Source organism: Oncorhynchus mykiss, chromosome 10, assembly GCF_013265735.2.
Source record: "Oncorhynchus mykiss isolate Arlee chromosome 10, USDA_OmykA_1.1, whole genome shotgun sequence".
Classification (NCBI taxonomy): Eukaryota; Metazoa; Chordata; class Actinopteri; order Salmoniformes; family Salmonidae; genus Oncorhynchus; species Oncorhynchus mykiss.
The window spans coordinates 78,805,688-78,821,247 of NC_048574.1; the positions used below are offsets into that span (position 1 = coordinate 78,805,688).

Sequence of the window (15,560 nt, forward strand, 5' to 3'; positions counted from 1 at the left end):
CCCCCCCCCCCCCCCCCCCCCCCCCCCCCCCCCCCCCCCCCCCCCCCCCCCCCCTCAAAAGATGACATGGCTCTTTGTCGTCCCCCCCCCCCCTTCAAAAGATGACATGGCTCTTTGTCCCCCCCCTCCCTCAGAGCCGGTGTACAGGTCGTCGTGCGCCCTGACGGTCCACGCTATCAGCCACTACAGCCCTGATGTCCTGAAGGGGCATGCGGTGGTAGCGTTGCCGCTAGCCTTCTTGGGTATGCACCAGGCGCCGGGACCAGACGAGGAGAAGGGAGAGAGCCACGACGCCACGCTGTGGAACGAAGTCTGGCAGGAACACGTACCAGGTCAGAGAGAGAGAGGAGAGGAACACACACCTGGTCAGAGAGGAGAGGAACACACACCTGGTCAGAGAGGAGAGGAACACACACCTGGTCAGAGAGGAGAGGAACACACACCTGGTCAGAGAGGAGAGGAACACACACCTGGTCAGAGAGGAGAGGAACACACACCTGGTCAGAGAGGAGAGGAACACACACCTGGTCAGAGAGGAGAGGAACACACACCTGGTCAGAGAGAGAGAGGAGAGAAACACACCTGGTCAGAGAGAGAGGAGAGAAACACACACCTGGTCAGAGAGAGGAGAGAAACACACACCTGGTCAGAGAGAGGAGAGAAACACACACCTGGTCAGAGAGAGGAGAGAAACACACACCTGGTCAGAGAGAGAGAGAGGAGAGAAACACACACCTGGTCAGAGAGAGAGAGAGGAGAGAAACACACACCTGGTCAGAGAGAGAGAGACACACACACCTGGTCAGAGAGAGAGAGGAGAGAAATACACACCTGGACACTCACAGTGGAGAGTCACTACTCTGTAGAGAGAGTGTCTGGTCGAAGACACTGCATTGGGGTGTTAGCTGTGCCACTAGAGATTCTGGGTTCGAGTCCAGGCTCCGTTACATCCGGCCACGACCGGGAGACCCATGGGACGTACAATTGGCTCAGCGTCGTCCAGGTTAGGGGAGCGTTTGGCCGGGCAGGGACGTCCTTGTCCCATCGCGCTCTAGCGACTCCTGTGGCGGGCCGGGCGCAGTGCACGCTGCCACGGTCGTGTGGCGCGTTGGTGCGGCTGTCTTCAGGGTTAAAGCGGTATGTCAAGAAGCAGTACGGCTTGGTTGGGTCGTGTACCGGAGGACGCGCGGCTCTCGACCTTCGACCTCTCCCCAGTCCGTACGGGAGTTGCAGCGATGAGACAACACTAACTAATCAAATCAAATCAAAGTTTATTCGTCACGTGCGCCGAATACAATATAGACTTTACAGTGAAATGCTTACTTACAGGCTCTAACCAACAGGGTAAAAAAGGTATTAGGTGAACAATAGGTAAGTAAAGAAATAAAACAACAGTAAAAAGACTGGTTATATACAGTAGAGGCTATATACAGTAGAGGCTATATACAGTAGAGGCTATATACAGTAGAGGCTATATACAGGAGAGGCTATATACAGGAGAGGCTATATACAGGAGAGGCTATATACAGGAGAGGCTATATACAGGAGAGGCTATATACAGGAGAGGCTATATACAGGAGAGGCTATATACAGGAGAGGCTATATACAGGAGAGGCTATATACAGGAGAGGCTATATACAGGAGAGGCTATATGCAGGAGAGAGGCTATATGCAGGAGAGAGGCTATATGCAGGAGAGAGGCTATATGCAGGAGAGAGGCTATATGCAGGAGAGAGGCTATATGCAGGAGAGAGGCTATATGCAGGAGAGAGGCTATATGCAGGAGAGAGGCTATATGCAGGAGAGAGGCTATATGCAGGAGAGAGGCTATATGCAGGAGAGAGGCTATATGCAGGAGAGAGGCTATATACAGGAGAGAGGCTATATACAGGAGAGAGGCTATATACAGGAGAGAGGCTATATACAGGAGAGAGGCTATATACAGGAGAGAGGCTATATACAGTAGAGAGGCTATATACAGGAGAGAGGCTATATACAGGAGAGAGGCTATATACAGGAGAGAGGCTATATACAGGAGAGGCTATATACAGGAGAGAGGTTATATACAGTAGCGAGGCTATATACAGTAGAGAGGTTATATACAGTAGCGAGGCTATATACAGTAGAGGCTACATACAGACACCGGTTAGTCAGGCTGATTGTGGTAGTCTGTACATGTAGATATGGTTAACCGCTCTGGTATCAGTGGGACGGTAGCTCTGGTACCAGTGGGACGGTAGCTCTGGTATCAGTGGGACGGTAGCGTCTCACCTCGACAACAGCCAGTGAAAGTGCAGGGCGCCAAATTCAAAACCACATAAATCTCATCATTAAAATTCCTCAAACAGACAGGTATTATACACCATTTTAAAGATAAACGTCTCGTTAATCCCACCGCAGTGTCCGATTTCAAAAAGGCTCTACGGCGAAAGCACACCATGCGATTATGTTAGGACAGCGCCTAGCCACAAGAAACCATACAGACATTTTCCAGCCAAGGAGAGGACTCGCAAAAGTCAGAAATAGCGATTTAAATGAATCACTAACCTTCGATCTTCATCTGGTGGAACTGCCAGGATGTTACACAATAAATGTTCGATAATGTCCCTCTTTATGTCCAAAAATACCTCAGTTTTGTTGGTGCGTTTAGTTCAGAAATCCAAAAGGCACAAATGCGCACCGACAGACGAAAAGTCAAATAAAAGTTAGTAGAAACATGTCAAACGATGTTTAAAATCAATCTTCAGGTTGTTTTTGTCATAAATAATAATATTAAACCGGACAAAAGCTTTGTCAATAGAAAAGGAGAAACCAGAAAGGCGCTCTCCCGGTCACACACAGGACTCATGGCTGGAAATGTCCACTGTCCTCTCATTTGAAAGTGCTGTATCTCACTCATTTTTCAGAGTAAAAGCCTGAAACAATGCCTAAAGACTGGCCACATGCAGAAGAAGCCATAGAGCTCGTGAACTGGGTCCTAAGTCTTTGTATGGTGGATAGGCTTTCAATGGAAAAACAGCCTTTCAAAATAATAGTCCTTCCTGGATGTATTTTCCTCAGGTTTTCGCCTGCCATATCAATTCTGTTATACTCACAGACATTATTCAAACTGTTTGGGAAACTTTGGAGTGTTTTCTATCCAACTCTACCAATTATATGCATATCCTAGCTTCTGGGCCTGAGTAGCAGGCAGTTTAATTTGGGCACGCTTTTCATCCAAAATTCCGAATGCTGCCCCCTACCCTAGTGAAGTTAAAGTGACAGTGCATATATGATGAACAGAGAGTAGCAGCAGCGTAAAAGAGGGGTTGGGGGGGTTGGAGGGGGGGGGCACACAATGCAAAAATAGTCCGGGTAGCCATTTGATTACCTGTTCAGGTGTCTTATGTCTTGGGGGTAAAAACTGTTGAGAAGCCTTTCGGTCCTAGACTTGGCATTCCGGTACCGCTTGCCGTGCGGTAGTAGAGAGAACAGTCTATGGCTGGGGTGGCTGGGGTCGTTGACCATTTTTAGGGCCTTCCTCTGACTACCACCTGGATACCACGAAGACAGAGGTTGACAATAAATCAATAGGAAAGACCAAACACTTTGACCTTTTCAACCCCTGACCTCTCGTCGTCGTCTTCCAGGAAGCTTTGGGGGCATCCGCCTCTACATGACGGAGCTGATCGACATTACCCAGAAGGCCTTGCAGTCCCAGTCGTGGAAGATGAAGGCCCAGGGCGCGGCTGCCATGGCGTCGATCGCTAAGCAACAGACGGGTTCTCTGGTCGCCCCTCACCTGGGTATGGTGTTGTCCGCTCTACTGCAGGGACTGGTTGGACGCACCTGGACTGGAAAGGTGTGTGTGTGTGTGTGTGTGATAAAGTGGTCAGTAGAAGGGGGGGGTGCTTATAAGCGATGTCTTCTCACACCAGTTGTGTGTGTCTAGTGTTTAGTACAGATGTCTTCTCACACCAGTTTTTTGTGTCTAGTGTTTAGTACAGATGTCTTCTCACTCCAGTTGTTTGTGTCTAGTGTTTTTGTACAGATGTCTTCTCACCCCAGTTGTGTGTGTCTAGTGTTTAGTACAGATGTCTTCTCACACCAGTTGTTTGTGTCTAGTGTTTAGTACAGATGTCTTCTCACTCCAGTTGTTTGTGTCTAGTGTCTAGTACAGATGTCTTCTCACACCAGTTGTTTGTGTCTAGTGTTTTTGTACAGATGTCTTCTCACACCAGTTGTTTGTGTCTAGTGTTTTAGTACAGATGTCATCTCACACCAGTTGTTTGTGTCTAGTGTTTTAGTACAGATGTCATCTCACACCAGTTGTTTGTGTCCTAGTGTTTACTACAGATGTCTTCTCACACCAGTTGTTTGTGTCCTAGTGTTTACTACAGATGTCTTCTCACACCAGTTGTTTGTGTCCTAGTATTTACTACAGATGTCTTCTCACACCAGTTGTTTGTCTAGTGTTTTTGTACAGATGTCTTCTCACACCAGTTGTTTGTGTCTAGTGTTTTAGTACAGATGTCTTCTCACACCAGTTGTTTGTGTCCTAGTGTTTACTACAGATGTCTTCTCACACCAGTTGTTTGTGTCCTAGTATTTACTACAGATGTATTCTCACACCAGTTGTTTGTCTAGTGTTTTCGTACAGATGTCTTCTCACACCAGTTGTTTGTGTCTAGTGTTTTAGTACAGATGTCTTCTCACACCAGTTGTTTGTGTCTAGTGTTTTAGTACAGATGTCTTCTCACACCAGTTGTTTGTGTCTAGTGTTTAGTACAGATGTCTTCTCACACCAGTTGTTTGTGTCCTAGTGTTTAGTACAGATGTCTTCTCACACCAGTTGTTTGTTTGTCCGCAGGAGGAGCTGTTGAACGCCATCGGCTCTGTGGTGTCTAAGTGCAGGTACGGTTTCTCCTCCTCTCCTTCTGACACTAGGAGCAGTCTGTCTCTCCTTCTGACACTAGGAGCAGTCTGTCTCTCCTTCTGACACTAGGAGCAGTCTGTCTCTCCTTCTGACACTAGGAGCAGTCTGTCTGTACGGTTTCTCCTCCTCTCCTTCTGACACTAGGAGCAGTCTGTCTGTACGGTTTCTCCTCCTCTCCTTCTGACACTATAGGAGCAGTCTGTCTGTACGGTTTCTCCTCTCCTTCTGACACTAGGAGCAGTCTGTCTGTACGGTTTCTCCTCCTCTCCTTCTGACACTATAGGAGCAGTCTGTCTGTCTCTTGTCCCTGTGATGAGGATGTTGGTGATAATGGGGGATGTTGGTGATAATGGTGATAATGGGGGATGTTGGTGATAATGGGGGATGTTGGTGATAATGAGGGATGTTGGTGAGAATGGGGATGTTGGTGAGAATGGGGATGTTGGTGATAATGAGGAGGATGTTGATAATGAGGAGAATGATGTGTGTTAGTGGTGAACTCCAGAAGTCCTCCCCGGGCCAGCCCAGTGTACCAGAGGTGATAATGAGGATGATGTTGTGTGTTAGTGGTGAACTCCAGAAGTCCTTCCCGGGCCAGCCCAGTGTACCAGAGGTGATAATGAGGATGATGTTGTGTGTTAGTGGTGAACTCCAGAAGTCCTCCCCGGGCCAGCCCAGTGTACCAGAGGTGATAATGAGGATGATGTTGTGTGTTAGTGGTGAACTCCAGAAGTCCTCCCCGGGCCAGCCCAGTGTACCAGAGGTGATAATGAGGATGATGTTGTGTGTTAGTGGTGAACTCCAGAAGTCCTCCCCGGGCCAGCCCAGTGTACCAGAGGTGATAATGAGGATGATGTTGTGTGTTAGTGGTGAACTCCAGAAGTCCTCCCCGGGCCAGCCCAGTGTACCAGAGGTGATAATGAGGATGATGTTGTGTGTTAGTGGTGAACTCCAGAAGTCCTCCCCGGGCCAGCCCAGTGTACCAGAGGTGATAATGAGGATGATGTTGTGTGTTAGTGGTGAACTCCAGAAGTCCTCCCCGGGCCAGCCCAGTGTACCAGAGGTGATAATGAGGATGATGTTGTGTGTTAGTGGTGAACTCCAGAAGTCCTCCCCGGGCCAGCCCAGTGTACCAGAGGTGATAATGAGGATGATGTTGTGTGTTAGTGGTGAACTCCAGAAGTCCTCCCCGGGCCAGCCCAGTGTACCAGAGGTGATAATGAGGAGGATGTTGGTGATAATGAGGATGTTGTTGTGTGTTAGTGGTGAACTCCAGAAGTCCTCCCCGGGCCAGCCCAGTGTACCAGAGGTGATTGATCTGGTGTTGAAGGAGTGTCGTAAAGACAACCTGGTCTACAAGATGGCTGCCCTGGGCTGTGCTGCTGACGTCCTGCAGGCCACACAGGAAGACCGCTTCAGTGATATGGCAGACATACTCATACCACTCATTAAGAAGGTGAGATGGACAGAGTTTGTATTTCTCCTTTATGACATCAGTGTTCTATCGATTGGTCCAAAATGTGTGATGTCTGATCCTGTGTTACAGAACTCTGCAGCAACTTCGAGGTTGAGACATGATAGTGATGACGATCGGGATGAGAAGGAGAAGGAGCTGCAGACTGAAGCTCTACTCTGTGCCTTCCAGACGCTGGGCAAGACCTGGCCCAACAACACACAAACCCAGGGTAAGGTTCTGACTGGCCCAACAACACACAAACCCAAGGTAAGGTTCTGACTGGCCCAACAACACACAAACCCAGGGTAAGGTTCTGACTGGCCCAACGACGGCACAAACCCAGGGTAAGGCTCTGACTGGCCCAACAACACACAAACCCAGGGTGAGATTTGTAAATGTTTTGGTCTAATTTCAATAGAAGCCAAAACAATAAGGTGATTGTATCAGAAGTGATTGTATTGTAGTACTGTGTGTTTAATGCTGTGTCTCTCCTGTGTTCCCAGAGCGTTTCCAGTTGGACCTGTGCTGTCTGATGTGTGAGAGGTTGAAACTCAGTACATGGAGGGTCCAGGTGGGGGTGCTACAGTCTATGAAGACATACTTCCAGAGGTAAGGAAACAAACACAGTCTATGAAGGTTGTGGAGTTACAACCTACAGGAGGTTCTCCAGGACCAAGGTTGGAGTTAAAACCTACAGGAGGGTTTCTCTACAGGAACAGGGTTGGAGTTAAAACCTACAGGAGGGTTTCTCTCCAGGAACAGGGTTGGAGAGCCCTGTTCTACGCCTATCTAGATCTGAAAGACTTAAAACATATTTCTAGCCTATCGGAGGGCGAGGTGGAGAGGCTGCCATGCCTATCCTGTCCTTTCTGACTGGTACATGTTGTTCTCCATCTGATTTGATGAATGATTTTCTCTTGTTGTTCCTTCCTGTGTAGGTTGCTACTGTTGGAGAAAGAGAAAGACAACCAGAACTTCACAGCCTTGTCCCTTATTCTCACAGAGACATGCAGCGCACTCACATACCCACTAGGTAAGACCTGTACACTGCACTCTCCCATACCCACTAGGTAAGACCTGTACACTGCTCTCACACACACCCACTAGGGACGACATGAACACTGCTCTCACACGCCCACTAGGGAAGACCTGTACACTGCTCTCACACACCCACTAGGTAAGACCTGTACACTGCACTCTCCCATACCCACTAGGTAAGACCTGTACACTGCACTCTCCCATACCCACTAGGTAAGACCTGTACACTGCTCTCACACACACCCACTAGGGACGACATGAACACTGCTCTCACACGCCCACTAGGGAAGACCTGTACACTGCTCTCACACCCACTAGGTAAGACCTGTACACTGCACTCTCCCATACCCACTAGGTAAGACCTGTACACTGCACTCTCCCATATCCACTAGGTAAGACCTGTACACTGCACTCTCACTAGGGAAGACCTGAACACTGCTCTCACACCCACTAGGGAAGACCTGAACACTGCTCTCACACACCCACCAGGGAAGACCTGAACACTGCTCTCATACACCCACCAGGGAAGACCTGAACACTGCTCTCACACACCCACCAGGGAAGACCTGAACACTGCTCTCACACACCCACCAGGGAAGACCTGAACACTGCGCTCTCACACCCACTAGGTACACTAGGGAAGACCTGTACACTGCTCACACACCTACTAGGGAAGACCTGTACACTGCTCTCACACCTACTAGGGAAGACTTGTACATTGCTCTCACACCCACTAGGGAAGACCTGTACACTGCTCTCACACACCTACTAGGGAAGACTTGTACACTGCTCACACACCCACTAGGGAAGACCTGTACACTGCTCTCACACAGCCACTAGGTAACATTTAACTTTTTGAGTAAATCATGATTTTTTTAAAATCCAGGTGTAATCTGGGTGTAGCTTTAATCCGGGTGTGGGGAAACTGATCCTAGATGTTTCTTATTAGAAAGATTTCACAATGTTTTTATTCAAAATGTTTCCTCCTGTAGAGAATAAGAGTTACTCCTCTGTGAGGACCGAAGCGTTGTCTGTTGTGGATCTGCTGGTGAAGAGGACAGGAGGTGAGTCTCCGTTCCGTCTGTTTACGGGGCTATATGACTAGTCCCACTTCTCTCAACTCTTCTAAAGGGGGTCTTTAACCCAGGAAGTAAAAGAGGACAGGAGGTGAGTCTTCGTTCCGTCTGTTTACGGGGCTATATGACTAGTCCCACTTCTCTCAACTCTTCTAAAGGGGGTCTTTAACCCAGGAAGTAAAAGAGGACAGGAGGTGAGTCTTCGTTCCGTCTGTTTACGGGGCTATATGACTAGTCCCACTTCTCTCAACTCTTCTAAAGGGGGTCTTTAACCCAGGAAGTAAAAGAGGACAGGAGGTGAGTCTTCGTTCCGTCTGTTTACGGGGATAAATGACTAGTCCCACTTCTCTCAACTCTTCTAAAGGGGGTCTTTAACCCAGGAAGTAAAAGAGGACAGGAGGTGAGTCTTCGTTCCGTCTGTTTACGGGGATAAATGACTAGTCCCACTTCTCTCAACTCTTCTAAAGGGGGTCTTTAACCCAGGAAGTAAAAGAGGACAGGAGGTGAGTCTTCGTTCCGTCTGTTTACGGGGATAAATGACTAGTCCCACTTCTCTCAACTCTTCTAAAGGGGGTCTTTAACCCAGGAAGTAAAAGCACCAGTGTGCAGGACTTGACCTTCCATGCCTAGAATATAGGACTATGTTTGAAGCACGATGTCATTTTACTCAAACCTGAGCCAACATATATTCATGAGCACTGCGTCATCTTCTGTTTAAAAACTATTCATCTCCTAAACTCTGAAGGGGATTAATTTTCTCCCCTCCTAGACCCTGAGGGGGACACAGATTGTGAGTCTCCCTGATGGGGACACAGATTGTGAGTCTCCTAGACCCTGAAGGGGACATTGTGTGTGTCGTTGCAGAGAGCGGTCAGTGGGAGTGTGTCTCGGGAAAGAGTCGCGAACAGCTGCAGCGTTCACTGTCCACCCTGCAGACAGACAGCAGACCTGACCTACGAGACAAGGCCCAGGAACTACGGAGGAACATCCAGAGTCAACCCTGAACACACACACACCCACACCTAGTCAACCTTGAATACACACCCCAGATCTGATGATTATTATGTGTATTGTGTCAATGGGTGGACGGCTGGCTGGGTCATTTATAATTGCCATATCAACTCACTATGTAAACAAAACAGCACCCTATTCCCTATATAGTGCACTACTGTTGACCAGGTCCCATAGGATTCTCTGCTCTGAAGTAGTGCACTACTGTTGACCAGGGATCATCAACTAAATTCAGCCGCGGGACAATTTATAATTTTTATCTTGATCAGATAAGATCACAATGATTATAATTGACTAAAAACATCCATTTTGGATTTGTAAAGGGTCACATGCATCTCTTGGGAGGCTTTGGAATAGATTTCCCAAACTAAAATCAGTTAGAGATGGGTTTTCTTTACAATAAACAAGTCCTGGGCAATTTGGGAACCTGGAGGCGTTGGGGATTTGTCCTGTGTAACAACGGCTCCCTTCTTTCTCTCCTACAGCAGCCAGTACAGTACGTCCCACATGGTGCCCTGATTCTCTAAACACTACTAGTCGCCATTTGGGGAGGATACTGCAACTTTATTTAACACATTGGCTGTCAACTCCTTGGTCCTGGAGAGCTACTGGGTGTTGTTCCAGCCAATCAGCTCATTCCACAGAGGGCTGAGTGTGTGTACCTTCTCCCTCGATGAATTTAAGGTCACTAATTAGTAAGGACCTCCCCTCACCTCCAGGTCTTTAATTGAAAGGGGAGAAACCTGTGGACATTTATTTTACCTTTATTTAACTAGGCAAGTCAGTTAAGAACAAATTCTTATTTTCAATGACTGCCTAACTGCCTGTTCAATGACAGATTTGTACCTTGTCAGCTCGGGGATTTGAACTTGCAACCTTTCGGTTACAAGTCCAATGCTCTAACCACTAGGCTACCCTGTCGTCCCATTATGGTCCTCCGTGGAATGAGATGAACACCCCTGATCTACAGTGTGAGCAGGCTTTTGTTCCAGCCCAACACTTATCACGGTTTGGACTGAAATAGGTGTCGGAGCTCCACAATTCTGGTGAACTCCTGCACTGGTCTTGATGTTAACTAGAGTTGGTGACCAGTGATGTTTCTCTGTCTGAACTCTCCCCCAGTTTGCATGTGTAAAAATATATTTTCAGCCATGTTGATTTAAAAACCCAACAATGAACAGTGGGGGTCGGTTGGTGTGAGGCATGTAATTCTTGTGAATTTGTCTCCAAAATAAATAAATAAACAACCTTGAAAGATGTCATTATTTGGGTTTTAAACTACGCCAGACTGTGTTTGTGAAAGGGGCTTTTTATTTTAAACAACAAGACACATGGTGTAGAACAGTATATTTCAGACACACAAACATCTGAAAACAAGGACAGAAGAATTGCTATATGCAGGATTCATGTTAAGCCAGACGGCTAGTTGAAAGAACAATTAAATAATTATAGAAAGACTTTTAGTGATAACGTACAAACATCAGTTGGCCTCTCTAGCTAAGCGATTCTTTTTTGTGCCTGCGGCCGATGAGACGGGCCTTTCCGCGGCCCCTTGTTCTGGTCTGGTTGGGCCTGGGTGGTACGGGACACGGCAGACACCCCGTCTACAAACTTGGTCTTGAACAGAACGTTGGCGTTGGTGAACATGCCATCCTTCAGAGAGACCACCACAAACTACAGAGAGGAGAGACAGACAAAATGGGTTCTGTTGGCAAGTCAGTTAAGAACAAATTCTTATTTACAATGACTGACTAGGAAACAGTGGGTTAACTGCCTGTTCAGGGGCAGAACTACAGGTGTTTACCATGTCAGCTCGGGGGATGCGGTCTTGCAACCTTTACGGTTACTAGGCTACCCTGCTGCCCCCAGTGTGTCCTACCTTCCCTACACTCTAACCACTAGGCTAACCTGCCGCCCCCAGTGTGTCCTACCTCCTCTAGGCTACCCTGCACCCCCAGTGTGTCCTACCTCCTCTACACTCTAACCACTAGGCTACCCTGCACCCCCAGTGTGTCCTACCTCCTCTAACCACTAGGCTAACCTGCCGCCCCCAGTGTGTCCTACCTCCTCTACACTCTGGCGACCCTGCCGCCCCAGTGTGTGTAGGACAGGTGTGTTACCTGGGAGTGTGTCCTACCTCCCCTACACTCTAACCACTAGGCTACCCTGCCGCCCCCAGTGTGTCCTACCTCCTCTACACTCTAACCACTAGGCTACCCTGCACCCCCAGTGTGTCCTACCTCCTCTAGGCTACCCTGCACCCCCAGTGTGTCCTACCTCCTCTACACTCTAACCACTAGGCTACCCTGCACCCCCAGTGTGTCCTACCTCCTCTACACTCTAACCACTAGGCTAACCTGCCGCCCCCAGTGTGTCCTACCTCCTCTACACTCTAGGCGACCCTGCCGCCCCAGTGTGTGTAGGACAGGCGTGTTACCTGGGAGTGTGTCCTACCTCCCCTACACTCTAACCACTAGGCTACCCTGCCACCCCCAGTGTGTGTAGGACTGGTGTGTTACCTGGGAGTATGTCCTACCTCCTCTACTCTAACCACTAGGCTACCCTGCCCCCCCAGTGTGTGTAGGACTGGTGTGTTACCTGGGAGTATGTCCTACCTCCTCTACTCTAACCACTAGGCTACCCTGCTACCCCCAGTGTGTGTAGGACTGGTGTGTTACCTACCTCCTCTACACTCTAACCGGTGTGTTACCTGGGAGTGTGTGAAGTGTGTCCTACCTCCTCTACACTCTAACCACTAGGCTACCCTGCCACCCCCAGTGTGTGTAGGACTGGTGTGTTACCTGGGAGTGTGTGAAGTGTGTCCTCAACATCTGTCCTATGTTCTGTGTGTGTGAGAGGTCCAGGGCAGCATCCACTTCGTCCAAGATGTAGATGGGAGCAGGTTTAAACAGGAGCATGGCCAGGATCAGAGACAAGGCTACCAGAGACCTGGAACACAGGTTTAAACAGGAGCATGGCCAGGATCAGAGACAAGGAACACAGGTTTAAACAGAGACCTGGAACACAGGTTTAAACAGCAACATGGCCAGGATCAGAGACCTGGAACACAGGTTTAAACAGCAACATGGCCAGGATCAGAGACAAGGAACACAGGTTTAAACAGAGACCTGGAACACAGGTTTAAACAGCAACATGGCCAGGATCAGAGACAAGGAACACAGGTTTAAACAGCAGCATGGCCAGGATCAGAGACAAGGCTACCAGAGACCTGGAACACAGGTTTAAACAGCAGCATGGCCAGGATCAGAGACACGGCTACCAGAGACCTGGAACACAGGTTTAAACAGCAACATGGCCAGGATCAGAGACCTGGAACACAGGTTTAAACAGCAACATGGCCAGGATCAGAGACCTGGAACACAGGTTTAAACAGCAACATGGCCAGGATCAGAGACCTGGAACACAGGTTTAAACAGCAACATGGCCAGGATCAGAGACAAGGCTACCAGAGACCTGGAACACAGGTTTAAACAGCAACATGGCCAGGATCAGAGACCTGGAACACAGGTTTAAACAGCAACATGGCCAGGATCAGAGACCTGGAACACAGGTTTAAACAGCAACATGGCCAGGATCAGAGACCTGGAACACAGGTTTAAACAGCAACATGGCCAGGATCAGAGACCTGGAACACAGGTTTAAACAGCAACATGGCCAGGATCAGAGACCTGGAACACAGGTTTAAACAGCAACATGGCCAGGATCAGAGACAAGGCTACCAGAGACCTGGAACACAGGTTTAAACAGCAACATGGCCAGGATCAGAGACCTGGAACACAGGTTTAAACAGCAACATGGCCAGGATCAGAGACATGGAACACAGGTTTAAACAGCAACATGGCCAGGATCAGAGACCTGGAACACAGGTTTAAACAGCAACATGGCCAGGATCAGAGACCAGAGACCTGGAACACAGGTTTAAACAGCAACATGGCCACCAGAGACCTGGAACACAGTTGCAGTGCATTCAGACCCTTGTTACGTTACAGCCTTACTCTAAAATGGATTATATTGTTTATTTTTACCTCAACACAATAACCCTGTGTGCAAATGTATTAAAAAAAGAAAATATCACATTTCCATCAGTATTCAGTCCCTTTACTTTGTTGAAGCACCTTTGGCAGCGATTACAGCCTCAGGTCTTCTTGTGTTTGACGCTACAAGCTTGGCACACCTGTATTTGGGGAGTTTCTCCCATTCTTCTCTGCAGATCCTCTAAAGCTCTGTCAGGTTGGATGGGGAGCATCACTGCACAGCTATTTTCAGGTTTCTCCAGAGAAGTTCAAATCTGGACTCTGGCTGGGCCACTCAAGGACTTGTGTTGAAGCCACTCCTGCGTTGTCTTGGCTGTGTGCTTAGGGTCGTTGTCCTGTTGGAAGGTGAACCTTCACCCCAGTCTGAGGTTCTGAGCGCTCTGTAGCAGGTTTGCATCAAGGATCTCTCTCTACTTTCCTCCATTCATCTTTCCCTCGATCCTGACTAGTCTCCCAGTCCCTAAAAAACATCCCCACAGCCTGATGTTGCCGCCAGCATGCTTCACCGTAGGGATGGTGCCAGGTTTCCTCCAGACGTGACGCTTGGCATCCAGGCCAAAGAGTTCAATCTTTGTTTCATCAGACCAGAGAATCTTGTCTCTCATGGTCAGAGTCCTTTAAGTGCCTTTTGGCAAACTCCAGGCGGGCTGTCATGTGCCTTTTACTGAGGAGTGGCTTCCGTCTGGCCTTTCTGCCTGATTGGTAGAATGCTGCAGAGATGGTTGTCCTTCTGGAAGGGTCTCCCATCTCCACAGAGGAGCTCTAGAGCTCTGTCAGAGTGACCATCGGGTTCTTGGTCACCTCCCTGACCAAGGCCCTTCTCTCCCGATTGGTCAGTTTGGCCGTGCAGCCAGGAAGAGTCTTGGTGGTTCCAAACGTCTTCCATTTCAGAATGATGGAGGCCACTGTGTTCGTGGGGACTTTCAAACCTACAGATATGTTTCGGTATCCTTCCCCAGATCTGTGCCTCGACACAATCCTGTCTCGGGGCTCTACGGATAATTCCTTCGACCTCATGGCTTAGTTTTTGCTCTGACATGCACTGTCAACTGTGGGACCTTATATAGACAGGTGTGTGCCTTTACAAATCATGTCCAATCAAGTTGTAGAAACAGGATGCACCTCAATTTCAAGTCTCACAGCAAAGAGTCTGAATACTTATGTCAAATAGGATAATTCAGATTTTTTTTTAGCAAACATTCCTAAACTGTTTTCGCTTTGTCACATTATGGGCTAGTGTGTGTATATTGAGGAGAATGTTATTTTTTTAAATCAATTTTAGAATAAAACTATAACGTGGTCCAGTTACACGCGCGTTCGGCCAAAGAGGACCATTCTGTTCACCTGAGTCCACTTCAATAGAATCAAAGATGGTGTTACTGATCACTAGCCAATCAAAAGAGCCGTCTTAATCCATCATCTGACCTTTGACACCTTCTGGCTGCGCGTACACAGGCAGTACAATTCTGATATTTTTCACACCAATTGGTGTTTTGGCACAAGTCTAACACACACAATGTATGTATCAATAACCAATCAGTTACTGATTAAATTGATCTCCCCGTACCTCTGTCCTCCGCTGAGTTCAGTGAGGTTCTCCTTCCACGTGTTTCCCAGAGCCACCTTGAACTCCAGGCCCTCTAAGGCCCCGCAGCCCTCAGGAGGGGCCAGACGGGCATCAGCCCCCGGCAGCAGGGTGGAGAAGATACTGCCAAAGTCTTTATTCACCTGGAGACACACATTTGTAGAGAGGAGACAGAGACAGGAGACAGAAAAGTTTGAGTCACTTTGCCAGAGACCTGAAGACTTCGTTCCTGTTAGCTTCTAGACTTTGTCTCAGAGGACGAACACAGTCTGGTGATGAAATAATGTCTTTGTCTCAGAGGACTAACAGTCTAGTGATGTCACCAACACAGTCTAGTGATGTCACCAACACAGTCTGGTGATGTCACTAACACAGTCTAGTGATGTCACCAACACAGTCTGGTGATGTCACCAACACAGTCTGG

General features: G+C 48.4%; 2 protein-coding genes and 1 long non-coding RNA gene across 5 annotated transcripts in view; 1 reads left to right on the top strand and 2 right to left on the bottom strand.

Moving 5' to 3' along the window:
* Positions 1-106: 106 nt before the first annotated feature.
* On the top strand, positions 107-10,751 carry LOC110534603 (proteasome adapter and scaffold protein ECM29). The gene is made up of 9 exons (XM_036989400.1): positions 107-332; positions 3,630-3,841; positions 4,850-4,893; positions 6,179-6,371; positions 6,462-6,600; positions 6,875-6,980; positions 7,310-7,404; positions 8,402-8,473; positions 9,350-10,751. Exons 1-9 carry the CDS (start codon positions 107-109, stop codon positions 9,487-9,489), a joined length of 1,227 nt encoding a protein of 408 aa, XP_036845295.1. The 3' UTR covers positions 9,490-10,751.
* A 38-nt stretch (positions 10,752-10,789) lies between these two features.
* LOC110498601 (structural maintenance of chromosomes protein 2-like) overlaps positions 10,790-15,560 on the bottom strand; it is a 46,198-nt gene continuing 41,427 nt past the window's right edge. Inside the window, exons 25-27 of one of the 3 annotated variants that reach the window (XM_036934085.1) lie at positions 15,119-15,279; positions 12,298-12,445; positions 10,790-11,170 (exon numbers count right to left, since the gene is read on the bottom strand). In XM_036934085.1, the coding sequence (XP_036789980.1) occupies positions 10,994-11,170; positions 12,298-12,445; positions 15,119-15,279 (486 nt within the window). In that variant the 3' untranslated portion in view covers positions 10,790-10,993. Of the gene's footprint in view, positions 11,171-12,297; positions 12,446-12,626; positions 12,726-13,140; positions 13,244-15,118; positions 15,280-15,560 lie in introns of those variants that run through there. The other 2 variants (XM_036934087.1, XM_036934086.1) reach the window with 2 other exon arrangements.
* LOC118936787 lies at positions 11,612-12,278 on the bottom strand. The gene is made up of 3 exons (XR_005034242.1): positions 12,233-12,278; positions 11,854-11,876; positions 11,612-11,714 (listed from the first exon to the last, which is right to left on the bottom strand). It is a non-coding gene; the product is annotated as an uncharacterized LOC118936787 (long non-coding RNA).

What these genes read in the sequence shown, in the direction of transcription:
- LOC110534603 (XM_036989400.1), top strand. Translation starts at nt 107, where the DNA reads ATGGCTCTTTGTCCCCCCCCTCCCTCAGAGCCGGTGTACAGGTCGTCG. An exon ending in CTGGCAGGAACACGTACCAG is followed by an intron (nt 333 to 3,629) that starts GTCAGAGAGAGA and finishes GTCGTCTTCCAG; the next exon opens with GAAGCTTTGGGGGCATCCGC. An exon ending in TCTGTGGTGTCTAAGTGCAG is followed by an intron (nt 4,894 to 6,178) that starts GTACGGTTTCTC and finishes GTTGTGTGTTAG; the next exon opens with TGGTGAACTCCAGAAGTCCT.